Source organism: Lolium perenne, chromosome 1 (genome assembly GCF_019359855.2).
Source record: "Lolium perenne isolate Kyuss_39 chromosome 1, Kyuss_2.0, whole genome shotgun sequence".
Lineage (NCBI taxonomy): Eukaryota > Viridiplantae > Streptophyta > Magnoliopsida > Poales > Poaceae > Lolium > Lolium perenne.
In genome coordinates this window covers 15,923,745-15,943,048 of record NC_067244.2, presented here as the reverse complement: position 1 = coordinate 15,943,048, position 19,304 = coordinate 15,923,745, and the positions used below count along the sequence as shown (strand labels likewise).

General features: G+C 42.6%; 1 protein-coding gene across 1 annotated transcript; it reads left to right on the top strand.

The window, feature by feature from the left end:
* The first annotated feature begins 868 nt into the window (after positions 1-868).
* LOC139831523 (uncharacterized) lies at positions 869-1,918 on the top strand. The gene has a single exon (XM_071820817.1). It carries the CDS (start codon positions 869-871, stop codon positions 1,916-1,918), a length of 1,050 nt encoding a protein of 349 aa, XP_071676918.1.
* Positions 1,919-19,304: the final 17,386 nt, after the last annotated feature.

Below are 19,304 nucleotides of genomic sequence, written 5' to 3'. Positions count from 1 at the left end.
CTTGCCAGGCAAGCTTGGCGACTAATCCAAAACCCCTCAAGTCTGTGTGCTAGAGTCCTGAAGGCTCGATACTTTCCCCATGGAAATATTCTTGACACCGTGTTCTCCTTAGACCCGTCACCAGTTTGGAAAGGGGTTGAGTTCGGTCTTGAGTTGCTAAAAGAAGGCATCATCTCTCGCATTGGCAACGGGAGAAACACTCAGATTCTCAGAGATCAATGGCTGCCTAGGGATGTTGGTTTAAAAGTTACAGCGTTGAAGAAAAACTCAAGACGCCACTGGGTCAACCAACTCATCGATTCAAATACTAAAAGATGGAATGAACCCCTGCTCCGAGAGTTGTTCTATGAGCACGACATACAGACGATTCTGTCCATAGATCTCCCACAGCAAAACTACGAGGACCGGGTGGCCTGGCACTATGAAAGAAATGGAGTATTCACAGTCAAAAGCGCCTACCGTCTTGCCTACTCCCTGAAGCATCAGAATCGCGACTGTGTAAGCACCAGCTGCAAGGGAAATGCACTTTGGCTCATAGGAGCATATGCTCCCATTATGTGAATCCACATTTTAAAGTGTTAAAAAATTCTAAACTAAATTTTTACATGTACATCTAGACATTTTATGTTGGTACACAAGTTTTCAAAAGGAAAAACATTTTTCTATGACTCATGTAAAAAAGATAAATTTTGATGATGTAACACGACTACGTACAAGCCATATTTTTGTCTTTTTTGTACACACCACACAAAATGTTGTTTTTCCACAAAAACTTGTGAACGAACATAGGATGTCACGATGTATACCAAAAATTTTATGTCATATTTTTTTGACATTTTAAAAATTGTTTTTTTTATTATTTTCTATAATGGGTGCACATGCACGCGTGTGCCAAAACGCCATCTCCCCCGTCTGGAAAGCGAATGTTCCCCCAAAGGTGCGTGTCTTCGGCTGGAGACTAGCCACTGATACCCTGCCAACAAGAAACAACAAGTTCAACAGAAATCTGGAACTTGACGACACTTGCACAATCTGTGGTTCTAGCAAAGAGGACGCTCACCATGCCACTATTACATGCACCAAGGCAGTTTTTCTTCGTCAAGCCATGCGTAAGTGCTGGAAGCTGCCTCACGAGCAAACTCTCAGGTACACAGGGAAAGACTGGTTACTTATTTGTTTGAACAGTGTCGATGACGCAACCAAGGCCAAGACTCTGTTGCTCCTTTGGCGTGCATGGCACTTGAGGAATGATATTGTGCACAACCAAGACAGGGAAACGATCGAGAGCTCGGTCGCGTTCCTCCAGGCCTACAGCAGTACTCAAGAGCTCTCACTGAATGCCGCCAGAGATCTCAAGGGAAAGACACCGCTGCTCACTGACCCAACTCCCTCCGTTTATGGGACGAGGGAGTCCAAATACAATAGATGGTCGCTCCCGCCCAGAAGCTGGGTGAAATTGAACACAGACGCCTCCTTTATTGGACTAGGCAAGCCTAGCGCGGCGGGTGCTGTCGCCAGGGACCACAGCGGGAAGGTTCTTATGGCTGCCTGCTCTCCGTTGCCTAACTGTGAAGACGCAGAGGAAGCTGAGATCAAGGCAACACTAATGGGCATAAAACTGTTGGCTGGGCTAGGGCACCAGCATGTGATCGTCGAGCTCGACTGCGCCGCGGTGGCCAAGGCATTGCAGTCCCCTGTGAACAGATCAAAGCAGTGGGCCTTGTATGATGAGGCAAAAACACTTCTGATGATGTTTGAGGACCACAAGGTATTTCATGTTAACAGAGAGAACAACATGGTCGCTGATGCACTAGCTAAAATTGGTAGATCTGCAGGTAGCTGTATCTGGTTTGATTCTTTCCCTGACCATATCTGGGACGTTGTAACACAAGACTCCGCTTTGTGTGATCCAGAATAAATACAAGGCTCTCTTTGCTCAAAAAAAAAGTATGGCAGTAGCACTACCCAGCAGGTGTACTGCCTAGAGCGAGGCAGCTGCATTCTCGGAGCACGCGGACAGTATGTGCCAGCTTAAAGAGGAGACATGCAGTGAGATCAATTTGTTTTGTTGAGCCGTATAGAGTAGTAGTATTTCTCGGGCTTAAAGGTCGAAGGACGGTGGGGTATTATTGTTTCCCGAGTTGGTACAGAAGAAGGCAGTAGTATTTTTTCCTGCATAAAGAGACGGCGGACACTGGAGTAAGTATATTTTTTCAGCATTGCTACAGAAGAAGAGAGTAGAATTTTTCCCGGATAAAGAGAGATGACGGGATGTGGATCAAGCATTTTTTTTTTGAGGAAAAGGCCATAGTATTTTTCCATAGTAAAAGAGGCGACAAATGTTAGAGTATTTTTTTGAAGTACCATAGAAGAAGGCGCTAGTATGTTTGCCGAATAAAAGAGAGGACAAAAGATGAAGTATTTGTTTTGAAGTATGCATTAGAATTTTTTGTGAATAAAATAAGTGACCAATGTCACAATAAGTATTTTAAAGTGGGAGTTAGCATCACAAAATTATTGCTGAAAATTACTCGACGCGATCAACAAAAGAAAGTAGTGCCATTTTGTCAAATAAATTAAAGAGGTGATGGATAGTGGAGTATTATGTTTCTCAAAGTTATTATAGGAAAACCCTGGAGCTAGCGTCGGGGAAGACGGATATCATTGAAGAATTACTGATGGAGATTACTATTCATGGACGGTCGAAAGAATATTGCTAGGAAATCATTGACAATGAACTACATGTCATTGAAGATTTATTGGGTATTTTCAGCTGGTGTCTTGAAAATTATTTTTGGAGAATTACCATTTGTACACTGTCGGCAAGTACTAACTATTGAAAATTACCATAAGAGAATTGTGTGATATTAAACGTTACTGTTGGGAAATTACCATCGAGGAAATACTACTTGAGCCGAAATCATTGGAAAAATATTGTAGGGCGCAAGTTCAAGCTGCACCATGAAACTACCGTACAATAATCGTTTTCAAAAAATTCATGGAAATATTATCATGAAATTACTTTCGGAGAACAACGCATCATCATTGAAGAATCTCATCTAAATAATTAGTGGTTGGAAATAAATTCTTAAGATCAAAATGTGTACCAGAAATAACTGCTATAAAATCACTGGTAAAAATAATGTAACAGGCACAATCACAGTAAAAAATGAACGACAAAATTACCGCATTGGCCATTGTAACGGATTGTGGTAAAAATCATCGGTAAAAGTAATGTAGCAGGCATAATCACTTAAGGGACGTGGGGCTTTGTGGAGGCTCTAAATCCTCTAGCTTTAATAATAGATCTATTAAATGTGAAACTGTGGAGGCTCTAAATGTTGGAATCCGCTAAAAGCCAGTTGATGCATTTATTTCTTAAATGTAAATTGTGTATTAATTAATTGGTAAATCGCTCATACTCCATCATACAGGATGGAACCTGACCTTGCATAGCACTGATACGTCGCAAATGTGTCTATAATTTTTGATGATCCATGCTTGTTTTACACCAATTTCAATATGTTTTGTTTACACTTCGTGATATTGTTATGCATTTTCCGGTACTAACCTATTGACAAGATGCCACAGTGCAAGTTCCCTATTTTTTATTGTTTTGTATTTCAGAAAAGTTGTACATGAAATATTTTCGGAATTGGACGAAACAAAAGCCGAAGTTACTATTTTACCGAAACGAAGACAGAGTGCAAAGGAGAGACGAAGGGAGGCTAGGGGTCGGCCAAACCATGCCTAGGCATGGCCTGGCCCTGGCCCGCGCCTAGGGGTGGTCCGGGGCCACCTGGCGCCCACCGACCTTGCCCTTCCGCCTATAAATTCCCTTCGACGAGAAAACCCTGAAATGTCCAGCCTCCGTCCAAGAAAAGTTCCGTTGCCGCCGTCATCGTCGAGACGAGTTTCGGGGGTCAGAAGTTCCTATTCTGGCACCCTGCAGGGACGGGGATTGACCCCCGGAGCTATCTCCATCGACTCCACCGCCTCCACTTCGACTCAATGATGGTTTGTGAGTAGTCCCCCTGATACGTCTCAAACGTATCTATAATTTCTGATGTTCCATGCTTGTTTTATGACAATACCTACATGTTTTGTTCACACTTTATATCGTTTTTATGCGTTTTCCGAAACTAACCTATTGACGAGATGCCGAAGAGCCAGTTGCTATTTTCTGTTGTTTTTGGTTTCAGAAATCCTACAAAGGAAATATTCTCGGAATCGGACGAAATCAACGCCCAACATCTTATTTTTCCCGGAAGCTTCCAGAGCACCGAAGAGGGGCCAGAGGGGAGCCAGGGGGCCCCACCCCACAGGGCGGCGCGGCCAGGGGGGCGCCCCCCTAGTGTGTGGGACCCCCAGACCCCTTCCGACTCCGTTTCTTCTCCTATATAAGTCGTCGTGACCTAAATCTTCGACACGGATTGACAAAACTCCAGAAAACCTTCCAGAGCCACCGCCATCGTGAAACTCCAATTCGGGGGACAGAAGTCTCTGTTCCGGCACCCTGCCGGGACGGGGAATTGCCCCCGGAGTCATCTCCATCGATGCCACCGTCATCTTCATCGCCATCGCTGCTTCCCATGATGAGGAGGGAGTAGTTCTCCCCCGAGGCTGGGGGCTCTACCGTAGCTATGTGGTTCATCTCTCTCTTTGTGATCTAGTTGAATATCATCTATGTGCTACTCTAGTGATGTTATTAAAGTAGTCTATTCCTCCTCCATGATGTAATGTTGACAGTGTGTGCATCATGTAGTACTTGGTATAAGCTATGATTGTGATCTCTTGTAGATTATGAAGTTAACTATTACTATGATAGTATTGATGCGATCTATTCCCCCTTTCATAGCTATTGTTGACAGTGTGTATGCTATGTTAGTACTCGGTATAATTGCAATGGTTTATCATGCACTCTAAGGTTACTTAAATATGAACATCGGATGTTGTGGAGCTTGTTAACTCCGGCATTGAGGTGCTCTTGTAGCCCTACACAATGAATGGTGTTTGTCATCCAACAAGAGAGTGTAGAGTAGTTTCAGTTATGTGATCAATGTTGAGAGTGTCCACTAGTGAAAGTAGGATCCCTAGGCCTTGTTTCCAAACATCGAATCTCCGTTTATTTACTGTTTTGCTACATGTTTGCTTGCTGCCATATTTTATTCAGATTGTTATTACCACTCATATTCATCCATATTACTTGTATTTCACTATCTCTTCGCCGAACTAGTGCACCTATACATCTGATAAGTGTATTAGGTGTGTTGGGGACACAAGAGACTTCTTGTATCGTGATTGCAGGGTTGCTTGAGAGGGATATCTTTGACCTCTTCCTCCCTGAGTTCGATAAACCTTGGGTGATTCACTTTAAGGGAAACTTGCTGCTGTTCTACAAACCTCTGCTCTTGGAGGCCCAACACTGTCTACAGGAATAGAAGCGTGCGTAGACATCAAGCTATTTTCTGGCGCCGTTGCCGGGGAGGTAAGGTAAAAGGTATTCGCATCCTCCGACTACTAAGCTATTTCCTAGCACTGTTGCCGGTGTGTGAGTGCTCGAAGCTATTTCCTTTAGATCCTGCAATTGCATCTTTTTGTTTCTTGTTTTTATTTTCACTAGTTAGGCTTAATGGAAAACAACAAAAAAAATTAGGGATCTTTATGAACTTTATATTGAATTAGGACATGATGTGTTTGAAGAGAGAATTAAAAAACCCATGGAACTTTGTTTGCAAAATAGTTGTAGCAATGTTATTAGCATGAACTCTTTAAACACTATTATTGCTAATGCTATGGAAGAATTTAAGCTTGTGGAAGCTGGTTGTGATATTTTTAGTCCCCCAAGCATGGAGGAGAAAATTTTCTTTGATGATACTTTGCCTCCCATTTATGATGATTATAATGATAGTGGTCTTTTGATGCCACCTACTATGGAGGATAAATTTTATTATGATTATACTATTCTCTCCGGTACTTGTAGTTACCTTGATCAAGTAGTTGTCTGTATCTCCAAGAGGTAGTATTTATACTCGATTGTGGGTTAATGCCTCTAGTTTTCTAGAAGAGTGACAATAACTTCTAAGATTGTAGATGTATTGTTGCTACTAGGGAGAAAACAATAATGTTTTTTCTAAGGATTCTATTGTTTACTTTACACACATTGCTTAATGCGAGAATCTTTTGCTTGCGACTTAATACTGGAAGGGGTTCGGACGATAACCGGAAGGTGGATTATTAGTTATAGACGCAGTTGGATTACGGTCTATGTATTATGTTGTAATGCCCAATTAAATACTACAGTAACCTTTATCTTATCATAGCATCCATTGTCATGCCCTCATATTATCAATTGCCCAACTGTAATTTATTCACCCAACACATGTTATTTGGAGAGTTACCACTAGTGATCACTGCTCTACAGTCAACTACGCACTGGAATATTTTCCGGTGCCATCTCCTCTGTGCTACTGCTGCTATGTTACTATTGCCATTGCTCTCATATTACTGTTGCTTTCACATCACCCATGTTACTAGTGCCTTTCCAGGTGCAGCTGAATTGATAACTCCATTGTTAAGCCTTATAAGTATTCTTTACCTTCCCTTGTGTCGAATCAATAAATTTGGGTTTTACTTCCCTCGAAGACTGTTGCGATCCCCTATAGTTGTGGGTCATCAATCACCACATCACAACTCTCTATGTCCTAGTTGAGCCAGGTTCTGAGATGCTTCAATGATTCTCCCTTCTAAACAATTAAATTCATTTTCAATGATACTCATCGGTGACCTATCAACAACAGCTGGATCAACAATCTTTATATGAGAACTACAATCGGTTTCAAAGGCTAGATTCTCCAAGCAAGCAATGGTTTCACACATTTCAGCAGATATGCAACAGGGATATATAACACCCCATACTGAGAATAAAACTGAAGTATCATGGTTCGTCTCATCATCAAGTTTGTCGAGTAGTATAATAACCGAATCAGATTCTATAAAAGCCAGACCCTTTTAATTAATTTTTGCAAGGTCCAACTTCTTCTTGCTTCATGTCTTTAAGATTTTTAGCAGTACATGTCATAACTACATATGGTAACCATCTCCCACCGCCATGCCACATATTCTACATGTAGACAATACATTAGGCAAGGGTCTTCTCCTATTCACGTGCACAGCCAAAGAATTCGTATCAAATTATCACACAATAACTCTTAACTTAGGTGGTACATTAGCTTTCCAAATGGAATTCCAAAGCTTTCTCCATGTTTTCTATCGCTAGAGTTTGTTTGAATAGCAAGCTTTTCATCATGTGCAAGTCTATATGCAGATCTTACCCAAAAAAACCATTCTTCTCACTAGACCAAGACACGAAATCCTTCAAGTCAAAACATTGCAATCTGATTCTTAGAACTTCTTCGGCATCACGAGGCATAAAAAACTTTTCTCACAATACCTTAGTTCCAAGTGTGATAATTTTGATTAATTAGATCATCCACTCACTACTTAAAAGAGCTATGCGTGGGTTTTCTACTAGTGGTGCACTATACTAGTGGTGTGCCACTGCTATATACCAGTGGCGCATCACAAACTAGTGCGCTACTGGGATATCGTACGCCACAAGTATGTCTGGGGGTGAGAATTTTGGGCAACACTTAAAATGATACAAACATTAAAATTTAAAATCCTTCAAGATGTCCATATGTATGTAATCTAGTTATAATGAAAAAAACATGAATTTCAACATACTTTGCAAAATAGCGCCATATTTTGGTAAAATGGATCTGGAATTTGTATATGACCTTCGATAAAAAATGCCTTTATATGAAAATGTATCAACATAAAAAGTTACATCTGATTTCAATGGCCTATGGTTGTTGACGTGGGCATTACCCTTCGAGTAACCGACGTTACCCTATCCTGTATTGACCAACTGGAGGCCCATGAAGACACCCGAAGGCTAGATGGGCCACTAGGTCGGCGCACCAGAAGATCCCTTGACGGGCAAGACAAGGAAGCGAACGAACAAGGAAAGATTGGATCTAAACTATTGTAAAACTAGTCGTATTCGGTTAGATCTCTTGAGACCTGGCCTCCTATATAAAGGCCAGGAGAGGGGCTGCCGAAGGACACGAACAATCTCAGCAATCTTAGCCAGGAAAAGCTTAAAGCTAGGTAACCCTAGCAACAGCAATCTCGCCTAGATCTCAGCCGAACTATTCGGCACCCCATTGTAACCCATTATTCTCATAATCAAAGAACAGACAGGCAGGACGTAAGGGTTTTACCTCATCGAGGGCCCCGAACCTGGGTAAATTGCTCTCCCCGCTTGTCTGTGAACCGATGTCTCGTGTCAGCCTACAGGATTCCGTCAACCCTAAGCCCCTATCGGAGGGCATTGACGAGGAGTACCCTCGACAATTGGCGCCGTCTGTGGGAACCCTGTCGGCACAAGATCGGACATCGGCTGAACCCGTCATGTCATCAGCAGCTTCATCAGCACCATCATCGTCTCATCTGGGAAGCCCGATCCGTTTTGGCTCCTACGAATTCACCCCGCACAGCGAATCGTCTCGCTCCACCTTCTCTGGTCTGCAAGGCAACATGGACATGGCGTTCGGGAGCGTCCACTACAACGTCAACTCAGAGGGAATTCTCCGGCTACTGGAATCTCCTATCTCCAGATCGACAAGCTCAAGTGCGTCATCGACACCCGACCTTTCGGCTGGCCAAGAAAACCCGTCGAGTCCGTCCGCGCCATCGACTCCTCTCTCGGCATCTTCCATGTCAGTTGGATCCGATGACCCCGTGCCCTCAGAGATGACCTCGTACTACTGCATAAACTGCGACACCAGGCATGGACTAGGGTCAAGCGACACGCCATTCATCTGCAACGCCTACTATTCGTCGGGAGAGGACAGTATCGGTAGCGTTGTCCGAGGAGACACCCGAAGAGTGGCGCCCCTCCAAGTCTACGTCGCTAATAGGGGAGATGGGGAACGCACCCCCCGTTCCAGCAGGCGAGCTAGTTTCGGAGATAGCGCCAGCAATGACAACAGCGACCACACCATTACAGAAGAAGAGTGGGCAGCAGCCAAGGCAGCCGTGCTCAACAACACACCGCTTTCGGCGGGAACCACGGTTGGTACGCTCAACGCTTACCGCTCCATATTAGAGAAAAATCGGGAGCGCCTGTCTAAGGAGCAAGCCACCCTCGAGAAACGACTATCTGCGGCAGACCGGTCCAGCGAGCGACGAAGGGCCTCGCAGGGGAGCGCCTCCCGAAGTACCCACGGAGGGGGCAAACATCGATCGAGGATGTCCAGGCTCTCGGAAGATGATGCAAGGGAGATAACATCAAACTTGACCAAGTCCTTTATGACCACGGACACCGCAGGCATGCCACGGCCAAAAACAGTCACAGGAGCAACAGCCAATCTTGCAGCGTACCTCATCAACCAGCGTCCTGAAGGATCCATGGCTCAGGCCCACCGCGGTGCTTTGGAGAGTCTTGCGATACTAGGACATAATCTAGTTCCGCCGAAAGAGAAGACCCTGCAGGCCAGCGGGTCAAAACATTGCGCAAGAGACGCTCGGGACGAAATCACACAGAGCAGGATTGACAAAGCAAGGCGACGACGCGCCATGAGAGAAGAACTTGACAGCGATTCTTCGGACGAGACCCAGGAGAACGACGGCGAACTTAGAGGAGCCGATTGTCTGAGCTACTGATACGTCCAAAATGTATCTACTTTCCCGAACACTTTTGCTATTGTTTTGCCTCTAATTTGTGCATTTTGGATGCAACTAACACGGACTAACGCTGTTTTCAGCAGAACTGCTCTGGTGTCTCGTTTTTGTGCAGAAATCCAACTTTCGGGAAAATCCTCGGAATTTATGCAGAAGGCCCTATTTTCCCAGAATAATGACGGAGCCAGAAGGACAACTGAGGTGGAGGCCCGAGGGCCCCACACCATAGGGCGGCGTGGCCCAGGGGGGGCCCGCGCGGCCCTGTGGTGTGGCCCCCTCGGCCGGCCTCCGACACCCTCCTTCGGACTATTTATCGGCCTCGACCTAAAAACGCACGGGGAGAAGTCGAAGTCGCCAGAAACCCTCCAGAACGCCGCCACATCGCGAAACTCCGTCGCGGGAGCCAGAAGTCTCCGTTCTGGCACTCCGCCGGGACGGGGAATTGGAGGAGATCATCGCCGTCATCACCGCCAACGCCTCTACATCAACCAGCCATGTTTCCCCCATCAACGTGTGAGTAATTCCCCCGCTGTAGGCCGAAGGGGATGGTAGGGATTGGATGAGATTGGTCATGTAATAGCATAAGATTGTTAGGGCATAGTGCCTAGTGTCCGTAATTGGTACTTTGATGATATTGTTGCAACTTGTTATGCTTAATGCTTGTCACTAGGGCCCGTGTGCCATGATCTCAGATCTGAACATGTTATTGTTTCATCATGATATTCATTGTTTATTGATCTTACCTGCAAGTTGTATACACATGTCGCTGTCCGGAACCGATGGCCCCGAAGTGATAGAAATCGGGACAACCGGAGGGAATGGTAGCGATGTGAGGATCACATGTGTTCACGGAGTGTTAATGCTTTGCTCCGGTACTCTATTAAAAGGAGTACCTTAATATCCAGTAGTTTCCCTTGAGGCCCGGCTGCCACCGGCTGGTAGGACAAAAGATGTTGTGCAAGTTTCTCATTGCGAGCACGCACGACTATATAAGGACCACATGCCTATTGATTGCTTTGTACATGTACACCGTTTAATTATTATCTGCAAAAGCCCCGATATGATTGTTACATGAGTTTATCTCATCCATGCAACGCCCGTTCATCCGTCCCCGTGCCTACGATATTTTAATCCTGCTGTTTACTAAAATCACTACTGCTGTCTTTGTTACTCTGTCTTTGTTATTTCACTACTGCTACTTCTATAAAACTGTTACTACTGATAAACCCTTGCGAGCAAGTCTGTTTCCAGGTGCAGCTGAATTGACAACTCCGCTGTTAAGGCTTCCAAGTGTTCTTTGTCTCCCCTTGTGTCGAATCAATAAATTGGGTTTTACTTCCCTCGAAGACTGTTGCGATCCCCTATACTTGTGGGTCATCAAGACTTTTTTCTGGCGCCGTTGCCGGGGAGCATAGCTTTATTTGGAAGTTCACTTGGATTAATATTGTTCGCTGCAAATTCTCCATCATGGGTAAACCTCGCGATACTAAGATCGCCATATTACCATCCACTACAAGAAAAGGTACAATTCTGAATACCTCTGCTGATCTTGATTCACCATCTGTGATTGATAAACTTGTTTCACCGCCACATGCTTCGCATGCGGGTACTTCTGCTGAATCTGAAAACTCTCATAATATTGATAATGTTTCTGCTGTGCTTGATGATAGTGGTTCTTTGGGATCCTTTCTAGATGTTACAATTGCTAGGTCTAGACAAATTGAAAATACTGAAACTCCTAATGCTACTACACCTGTTAGTTCACCTGAACTTGATTATTTTAGTGATGATCCTGAGGAAGATTATGTGGAGCTTAATGAAGATTTTATTGAAAAATGCAATGCTACTACTGATGCAAGAAAAATTAAAAAGTTGCTTGCAGAACATGCTGTTAGATATAAACTGTCTCCTGATCCTAAGTTTGCCACATCTCCCATAAACATTAGGGATAAAGATTATGATTTTTCTCTTGATCTATCTCATATAGCTATTGTTGAGAAAACACCTTTTTGTGGTACTGAAAAAGAAAGTGCTGTTGAACACATGACTGAGTTATCTACTCTGAGTAGTTTGTTTTCTGATGATGTCAAGATGCGTACTTACTTTGTTGCTAAAATATTTCCATTCTCATTAAAGGATGACGCTAAAACTTGGTATAATAATTTGCCACCTAATTCTATTAAAAGTCCGAAAGAATTGCTTGATGTTTTCTTCCGCAAATACTTTCCTGCTAGTGCTCAACATATTGCTTTGCAGAGAATTTATAATTTTGACCAGGGAGATGAAGAGAAATTGCCTGAGGCTTGGGCGAGATTTTGCTCTCTTATTAGAGCTCGGCCTGAGCATGATCTGGAAAAGCATGATTTACTTGATATATTTTATAGTGGACTAACCATTGAGTCTAGGGCATACCTGGATAGTTGTGCTGGTTGTGTTTTCAGGAAAAGAACTCCAGACGACGCTGAAGAATTATTGGCTAAAATAAGCCGGAATCATGATGATTGGACTACGCCTGAACCGACTCCAACTCCAATATTGAAGAAGAGGGGTTTAATTAAATTGAATGATGAAGATATGAGGGAAGCCAAGAAGTCTCTCAAGGAGAAAGGTATTAAATCTGAGGATGTGAAGAATCTACCTCCTATAGAAGATATATGTGAGATAATTCCTCCTTCATCCATGATTGAGGTAAACTCCCTTCAACGCTTTACTAGGGAAGATATTCCGTATTCGAAACCTCCTGCACAATGCTTAGATGAGTTTGATAATTATATTGTTAAGCAAGAAAATTTTAATATGAGAGTAGAGAATCATTTAATGGAAAATTCTCGAGCTATTAGTGAATTGCATGATATTGTGGAGAGAACCTCCAATGATGTTAAGATGCTTGTTAAACATTTTCATATGATTCAAACTCAAATTGATCAACTCACTAAAGTGCAAAATGACTTGTTAGGGAATAATTCTAAAGAGAAACATGCTTATGAAGTAACAACTAGAGGTGGTGTCTCTACCCAGGACCCTCTATATCCTGAAGGGCATCCCAAAAGAATTGAACAAGATTCTCAACGCATTGAACCTAGTGCTCATTCTAAGAAGAAAAATAAAAAGAAACATAAAAATGTTGTAGAATCCTCTGAACCTGTTAATGATCCTAATAGTATTTCTATTTCTGATGCTGAAACTGAAAGTGGTAATGAACATGATAAAGATAATGATAAGAATGATACTCCTGATAAAGAAGAGGTTGAAGAAGAACCTGAAAAGCATGCTAAAAATAAAAAGTATACTAAAGAAGACTTTATTGCTGAGAAACATGGTAATGAAAGAGAACCTTGGGTGCAAAAGCAAATGCCTTTTCCTGCTAAGAAACTAAAATCAAAGGAAGAAGAACACTATAATAAATTTTGCGATTGGATGAAACCTTTATTCTTGCAAATCCCTTTGACTGATGCTATTAAATTGCCTCCTTATTCAAAGTATATGAAAGATATTGTTACTAACAAAAGGAAAATCCCCAATGAGGAAATTTCCACTATGCTTGCTAATTACTCTTTCAATGGCAAAATTCCAAAGAAGTTGGGCGACCCAGGTATACCTACTATTCCTTGTTCTATTAAGAATAATTATGTTAAAACTGCTCTATGTGACTTGGGAGCCGGTGTTAGTGTTATGCCTTTTTCTCTTTATAAGAGACTTTACTTAGATAAATTGATACCTACTGATATATCTTTGCAAATGGCTGATAAATCTACTACTATTCCTGTTGGTATATGTGAGAATGTTCCTGTTCAAGTTACTACTAACTGCTTGATATTAACTGATTTTGTTGTGTTGGAAATGCCTGAAGATGATAATATGTCTATTATTCTTGGGAGACCTTTTCTTAACACCGCAGGGGCTGTTATTGATTGCAATAAAGGAAAGGTTACTTTCAATGTTGATGATAGGGAGCATACCGTTTATTTTCCCAAGAGGATTGAGAAAGCGTGTGGAGTTAATACTATTTCTAATGTGAGAACTATCAAAGTGGGAACTATTGATTGTCCTATATATGAGCCTAAGGAAGAATATCAAACTCTCGTGATTGGATCCATATCAATACAATTCAAGGTAACATGATTGATTTGAGGTTTATTTCTTCTTATGCTATGAAAAAGTTATTTGGTGACAAGACTTGATCAACCTTGTTAACGGATACTTTTTATATGCATAGAGGAGGTAAACAACATATCTTTCTTCCTCCACTTGCTCTAGTTGCTGTAGCACTTTTAATTTGCCAAGTTCCTTAGTTATTTGGAGATTTCAAAATTTTTCCTGGCCAGTAATAATAAAGTAAATACCCAGAAATGTGCATTTTTCAAAAATTCACAAAAATTATACCGTTGGTCCTATTTTTCGACGAGGCACCTGGGAGCACCAGAGGATGACCTGTGGGGCACCAGAGGGCACCAAACCACAGGCCGGCGCGGCCAAGGAGGTGGCCGCGCCACCATGTGGTGTGGGCCCCCCTTTGCCCCACTTTGCCATCTCTTCCTCCCAGCACAGTCTCTCTCCCGAAAAAACTCGTACCAAGTTCCTCTCACTCGCGTTTTTGCTCCAGAGCTCCAGATTTCTCGATCTCTTTGCTCAGTCCAGATTTCTGTCTGAAATTTGGCACATTTGCTCTTCGGTATGTGACTCCTCCACCCATCCAAGTAGAATTTTGTTTGGTTGAGTATATCTTGAATATTTTGCTGCTGTAGGTAACATGTTTAGTGAGCTTGCATGCTTGTTCTAAGTGGTAGAAACTAGCTTTGATGCATGATTAGTACTCTAGCAAGTTCCTATGGTAGTTTCCCTCAATTATATGTCACCAAATCAAATTTTTATATTGTTTGTTGAAATTTCAGAAAATGGAGTGGAATAGATATCACTTGAACCAGCAAGAATTGGAAGTCCAACAAGTTATGATAGTCAATCGTGAAGAGGGAGTATACCCCTCTTACTACCCGTGCGCGGATTTCATGAGAAGCGCGGGGATATTTGAAGATGTTCAAACTCTAATTTCTCGTGCAGGGCTGAGTGACTTTGTTGAAGGAGAGCCAAGACAATATGTAAAATTAACTATGTCTTTTGTGCAGGACTTCAAGTTCAATTGGTCGCGATCTAACCCCACGGTCCAGTATAAAATTTACAATAAAGCTGTCAACTTGCCATTTAGTGCTTTTTGTGCAGCAATTAGAGTACCGCAATGGGGGTCATGCGAGAAGATAAGGGGATCGCCGCAAGAACTCTCGGATCTCTACAAGATGATTTGCGATGGAAGGAGTTTCTCAGGTGATAGTGGTAAAATCACTAGTATTCAGCTCCCGGCTATCCGCTACTTTGCCTATTTTATTACCAAATGCGTTCTTGCTAAAAGAATTGGTGGTAAACTTTCTATCCCGGATTTGGCTTTTCTAGCTGCGGCACTGCAAAATAGTAGGACTTATAATTTGGGGGCATTGATAGCCTATAGACTTGCTACTAACCGTGAGAAAGGTGGAATTTGTGGAGGTCTCATCGCCTCTCGTTTACTATCTTTTCATAATGTAGAACCTCATCATTTTGAAAATTCCGTTCCCCATAGAAAAACTTGACATAGCCTCTATGATTAAACATGAATTTGTTTCAGATTCCTCCAACTTGGGTAACCTGTATTACAAGATGATATTTTATAAGAAAGTTTGGAGAATAACTAAGAAAACTGAGAAACTAGTAAGATTGCCTGCGCCTGTTTTGTCTAACCTTTATTCCAGGGGAGATTGGTCGGTCACAGAAGGTGCACTGGATGCACATATAGAGAGAGGAGGTCAACATGCAAGAGACGACACGGAGGTCGAGGAGCACCTCGACTCATCATCCGATGCAGCAAGTTCCTCGCATCAACATGGTGGATATGCGGAGCCTCCACGCTTTTCTTCTGCACAGGAGCTTTACTATGACTACTCCATGGACTACCCACCGGCGAGGAACAACGACCCTCGTTGGGGTTGAACTCCACTTAGGCCAAAAGCCTAAGCTTGGGGGGAGGTATACCGGCATCACTCATTCTTTGCATATTATGGTTGCTGGATACTTGCACATACTTGCTTTGTTCGTTTGAGTGGTCTTCTAATGAGAGGAAGATGATATCTGGGGAAGTGCTGCCTGAAAACAGATTCTGGAATGTTACCGTAAAAATTCTCAAAAATAGCCAGAGCGTCATTTTGAGCTGCCAATTTTTGTGCAGGTTCCCCAGGTTGTTATCTAACTTTCATTAGTTGAACACTTTTCGATCTGAGCAACGTAAGATATTTGTAAAAATCGATTTCTGTACTGCTGTCAGGTTTTGGCAGATTTCTGTCATCCTGTTGTTATGTGTTTCTTTTAGTTTGCTATTTCTTGTTTTCGCTTTGTTTCTTTCCCAAAACACAAAAAGACCAAAAAAAATTCTGTTGTTTCTCTTCACCATTTGTTTGCTTTAGTTTCTTGCATTTGTTTCACTTTATTTGCTATTGCTAGTTTGCTATAAGAAAACCCAAAAAGATTTTGCTTTGTTTGTTTGTTTCCTTTTGTTCTTGTTCTCAAATTCGAAAACACCAAAAATATTTGCTGTTCTTCTTTGGTTTGTAAAGTTCTTTATGAGTTCAATGGTCTTCGGTGGCTGGAGCGTGGTTTTCATTTCATATTATCCAAGCTACACAAGTGAAAAGGCAGTAATGACGATCTACGACAATCTGATTGTGGTAAGAGGCTGGTATGAACTCCATTTGTTTTCATTTTTGTACATATACTCATCCATGTGAGCATGCTTAGTTGATTCATGTGAGGTATATGTTATTTGAGAAAGTCTAGTAGTTCATGATCTCTCATGTTTAGCACCAATCTATTAATATGAGTAGCATGTCATGGATATTTGCTTGCATTGTTTTATTCATAAGTAAGTATGGCATTGTGGTATCCTCCTCTGAATAATTCATTCATATCGACTTGGCACATGCTCACGCATGCATATGACTGAACAAAAAGTCAATTAAGCCTCGATGATCTATATTGCTTCAGAGTTCTTGTATCACTTTTATGCCTCCGTTAATTTATTTTGCCGCAAGCATGATTATGACGATTCTTTGCTCTCTTGATTTGTCGCTCCCTAGTCTATTGCTAGCCTTCACTTGTACTGAGCGGGATCGCTGCTCGTGCTTCCAAACACCTGAAAACCAAGTTGTTCCAAAGTGTCCACCATAAATACCTATGCATGGCATTTCAAACCATTCCAAGTAAATTCTCGTGCGCTACCTTTAAAACCTTCAAAATGTTTCTCAATTTGTGTTTATGTTTCATAGCTCATGGGGAAGTATGTGGTGTTTAGCTTTCAACCTTGTCATTTACTTTTGACGGACTCTCATATGGACTAGTGGCACATCCGCTTATCCAATAATTTTGCAAAAAGAGCTGGCAATGGGATTCCCAGTCCCGAATTAATTAACTTAAATAGACACTCCTCCATGGTTTGTGATTGTTGGACGGCACCCGAAGGATTCGGTTAGCCATGGCTTGTGTAAGCAAAGGTTGGGGGGAGTGTCATCATCATAATAAAACTAAAATAAAAAGGCACTCCTTCATGGTATGAGATTGTTGGCAGGCACCCGAGGATTCGGTTAGCCATGGTTTGTGTAAGAAAGGTTGGAAGGAGTGCCAAATAAATATGCAGTAATTCATGGGAGCCGCTCTTGAAAGTCCGGTTGGCGAGGTAGTTAGTGTACCCATTACCATTCGTTGACAACAACAAACACCTCTCAAAATAATTTTACTCCTGTCTTTATAAAAATGAAAAGCTCTAGCGCATGTTAATCCCTGCTTCCCTCTGCGAAGGGTCAATCTTTTACTTTTATGTTGTGTCTCCATTATTTCTTTGAGCATTATCTTGAGAGCACAACTGTCATTCTTAGTATAATATGCTTGTCTCAAAATATGATTAATTGTGGTATAACTTTGATGCTTTTATCTTTGACAATCACTACTTCTAGTCTTTCTATGAACTCCAGAGGTGCCCGGGCATTTATGTTTTGCCAATCAAATACAGGCAAGCGAGATACCACTTTATCATACTCTCTTATGAACATTGCAATCCTGCTTATATACATGATTCATGATGCTTATTATTAATTGTTGGTACCTCTCCATGATTGACATAGCTGTTAGATGATCTTATTTGCACGTATCTCATTGTGAATTGCTTAAGTATTAGCCATAGCATGAGAATATATACATCATATGAGCAAATGTGTTCGTGAAAGTTCTTTTATCGCTCAGTTGTTAACTGAATTGCTTGAGGACAAGCAATAAGCTAAGCTTGGGGGGAGTTGATACGTCCAAAACGTATCTACTTTCCCGAACACTTTTGCTATTGTTTTGCCTCTAATTTGTGCATTTTGGATGCAACTAACACGGACTAACGCTGTTTTCAGCAGAACTGCTCTGGTGTCTCGTTTTTGTGCAGAAATCCAACTTTCGGGAAAATCCTCGGAATTTATGCAGAAGGCCCTATTTTCCCAGAATAATGACGGAGCCAGAAGGACAATTGAGGTGGAGGCCCGAGGGCCCCACACCATAGGGCGGCGCGGCCCAGGGGGGGCCCACGCGGCCCTGTGGTGTGGCCCCCTCGGCCGGCCTCCGACGCCCTCCTTCGGACTATTTATCGGCCTCGACCTAAAAACGCACGGAGAGAAGTCGAAGTCGCCAGAAACCCTCCAGAACGCCGCCACATCGCGAAACTCCGTCGCGGGAGCCAGAAGTCTCCGTTCTGGCACTCCGCCGGGACGGGGAATTGGAGGAGATCATCGCCGTCATCACCGCCAACGCCTCTACATCAACCAGCCATGTTTCCCCCATCCATGTGTGAGTAATTCCCCCGCTGTAGGCCGAAGGGGATGGTAGGGATTGGATGAGATTGGTCATGTAATAGCATAAGATTGTTAGGGCATAGTGCCTAGTGTCCGTAATTGGTACTTTGATGATATTGTTGCAACTTGTTATGCTTAATGCTTGTCACTAGGGCCCGAGTGCCATGATCTCAGATCTGAACATGTTATTGTTTCATCATGATATTCATTGTTTATTGATCTTACCTGCAAGTTGTATACACATGTCATTTGTCCGGAACCGATGGCCCCGAAGTGACAGAAATCGGGACAACCGGAGGGAATGGTAGCGATGTGAGGATCACATGTGTTCACGGAGTGTTAATGCTTTGCTCCGGTACTCTATTAAAAGGAGTACCTTAATATCCAGTAGTTTCCCTTGAGGCCCGGCTGCCACCGGCTGGTAGGACAAAAGATGTTGTGCAAGTTTCTCATTGCGAGCACGCACGACTATATATGGAACACATGCCTATTGATTGCTTTGTACTTGGACACCGTTTTATTATTATCTGCAAATGCCCTGCTATGATTGTTACATGAGTTTCTCTCATCCATGCAACGCCCGTTCATCCGTCCCCGTGCCTACAGTATTTTAATCCTGCTGTTTACTAAAATCACTACTGCTGTCTTTGT

Coding starts and splice junctions, on each gene's coding strand:
- LOC139831523 (XM_071820817.1), top strand. CDS start 869: ATGGGTGCACATGCACGCGTGTGCCAAAACGCCATCTCCCCCGTCTGG.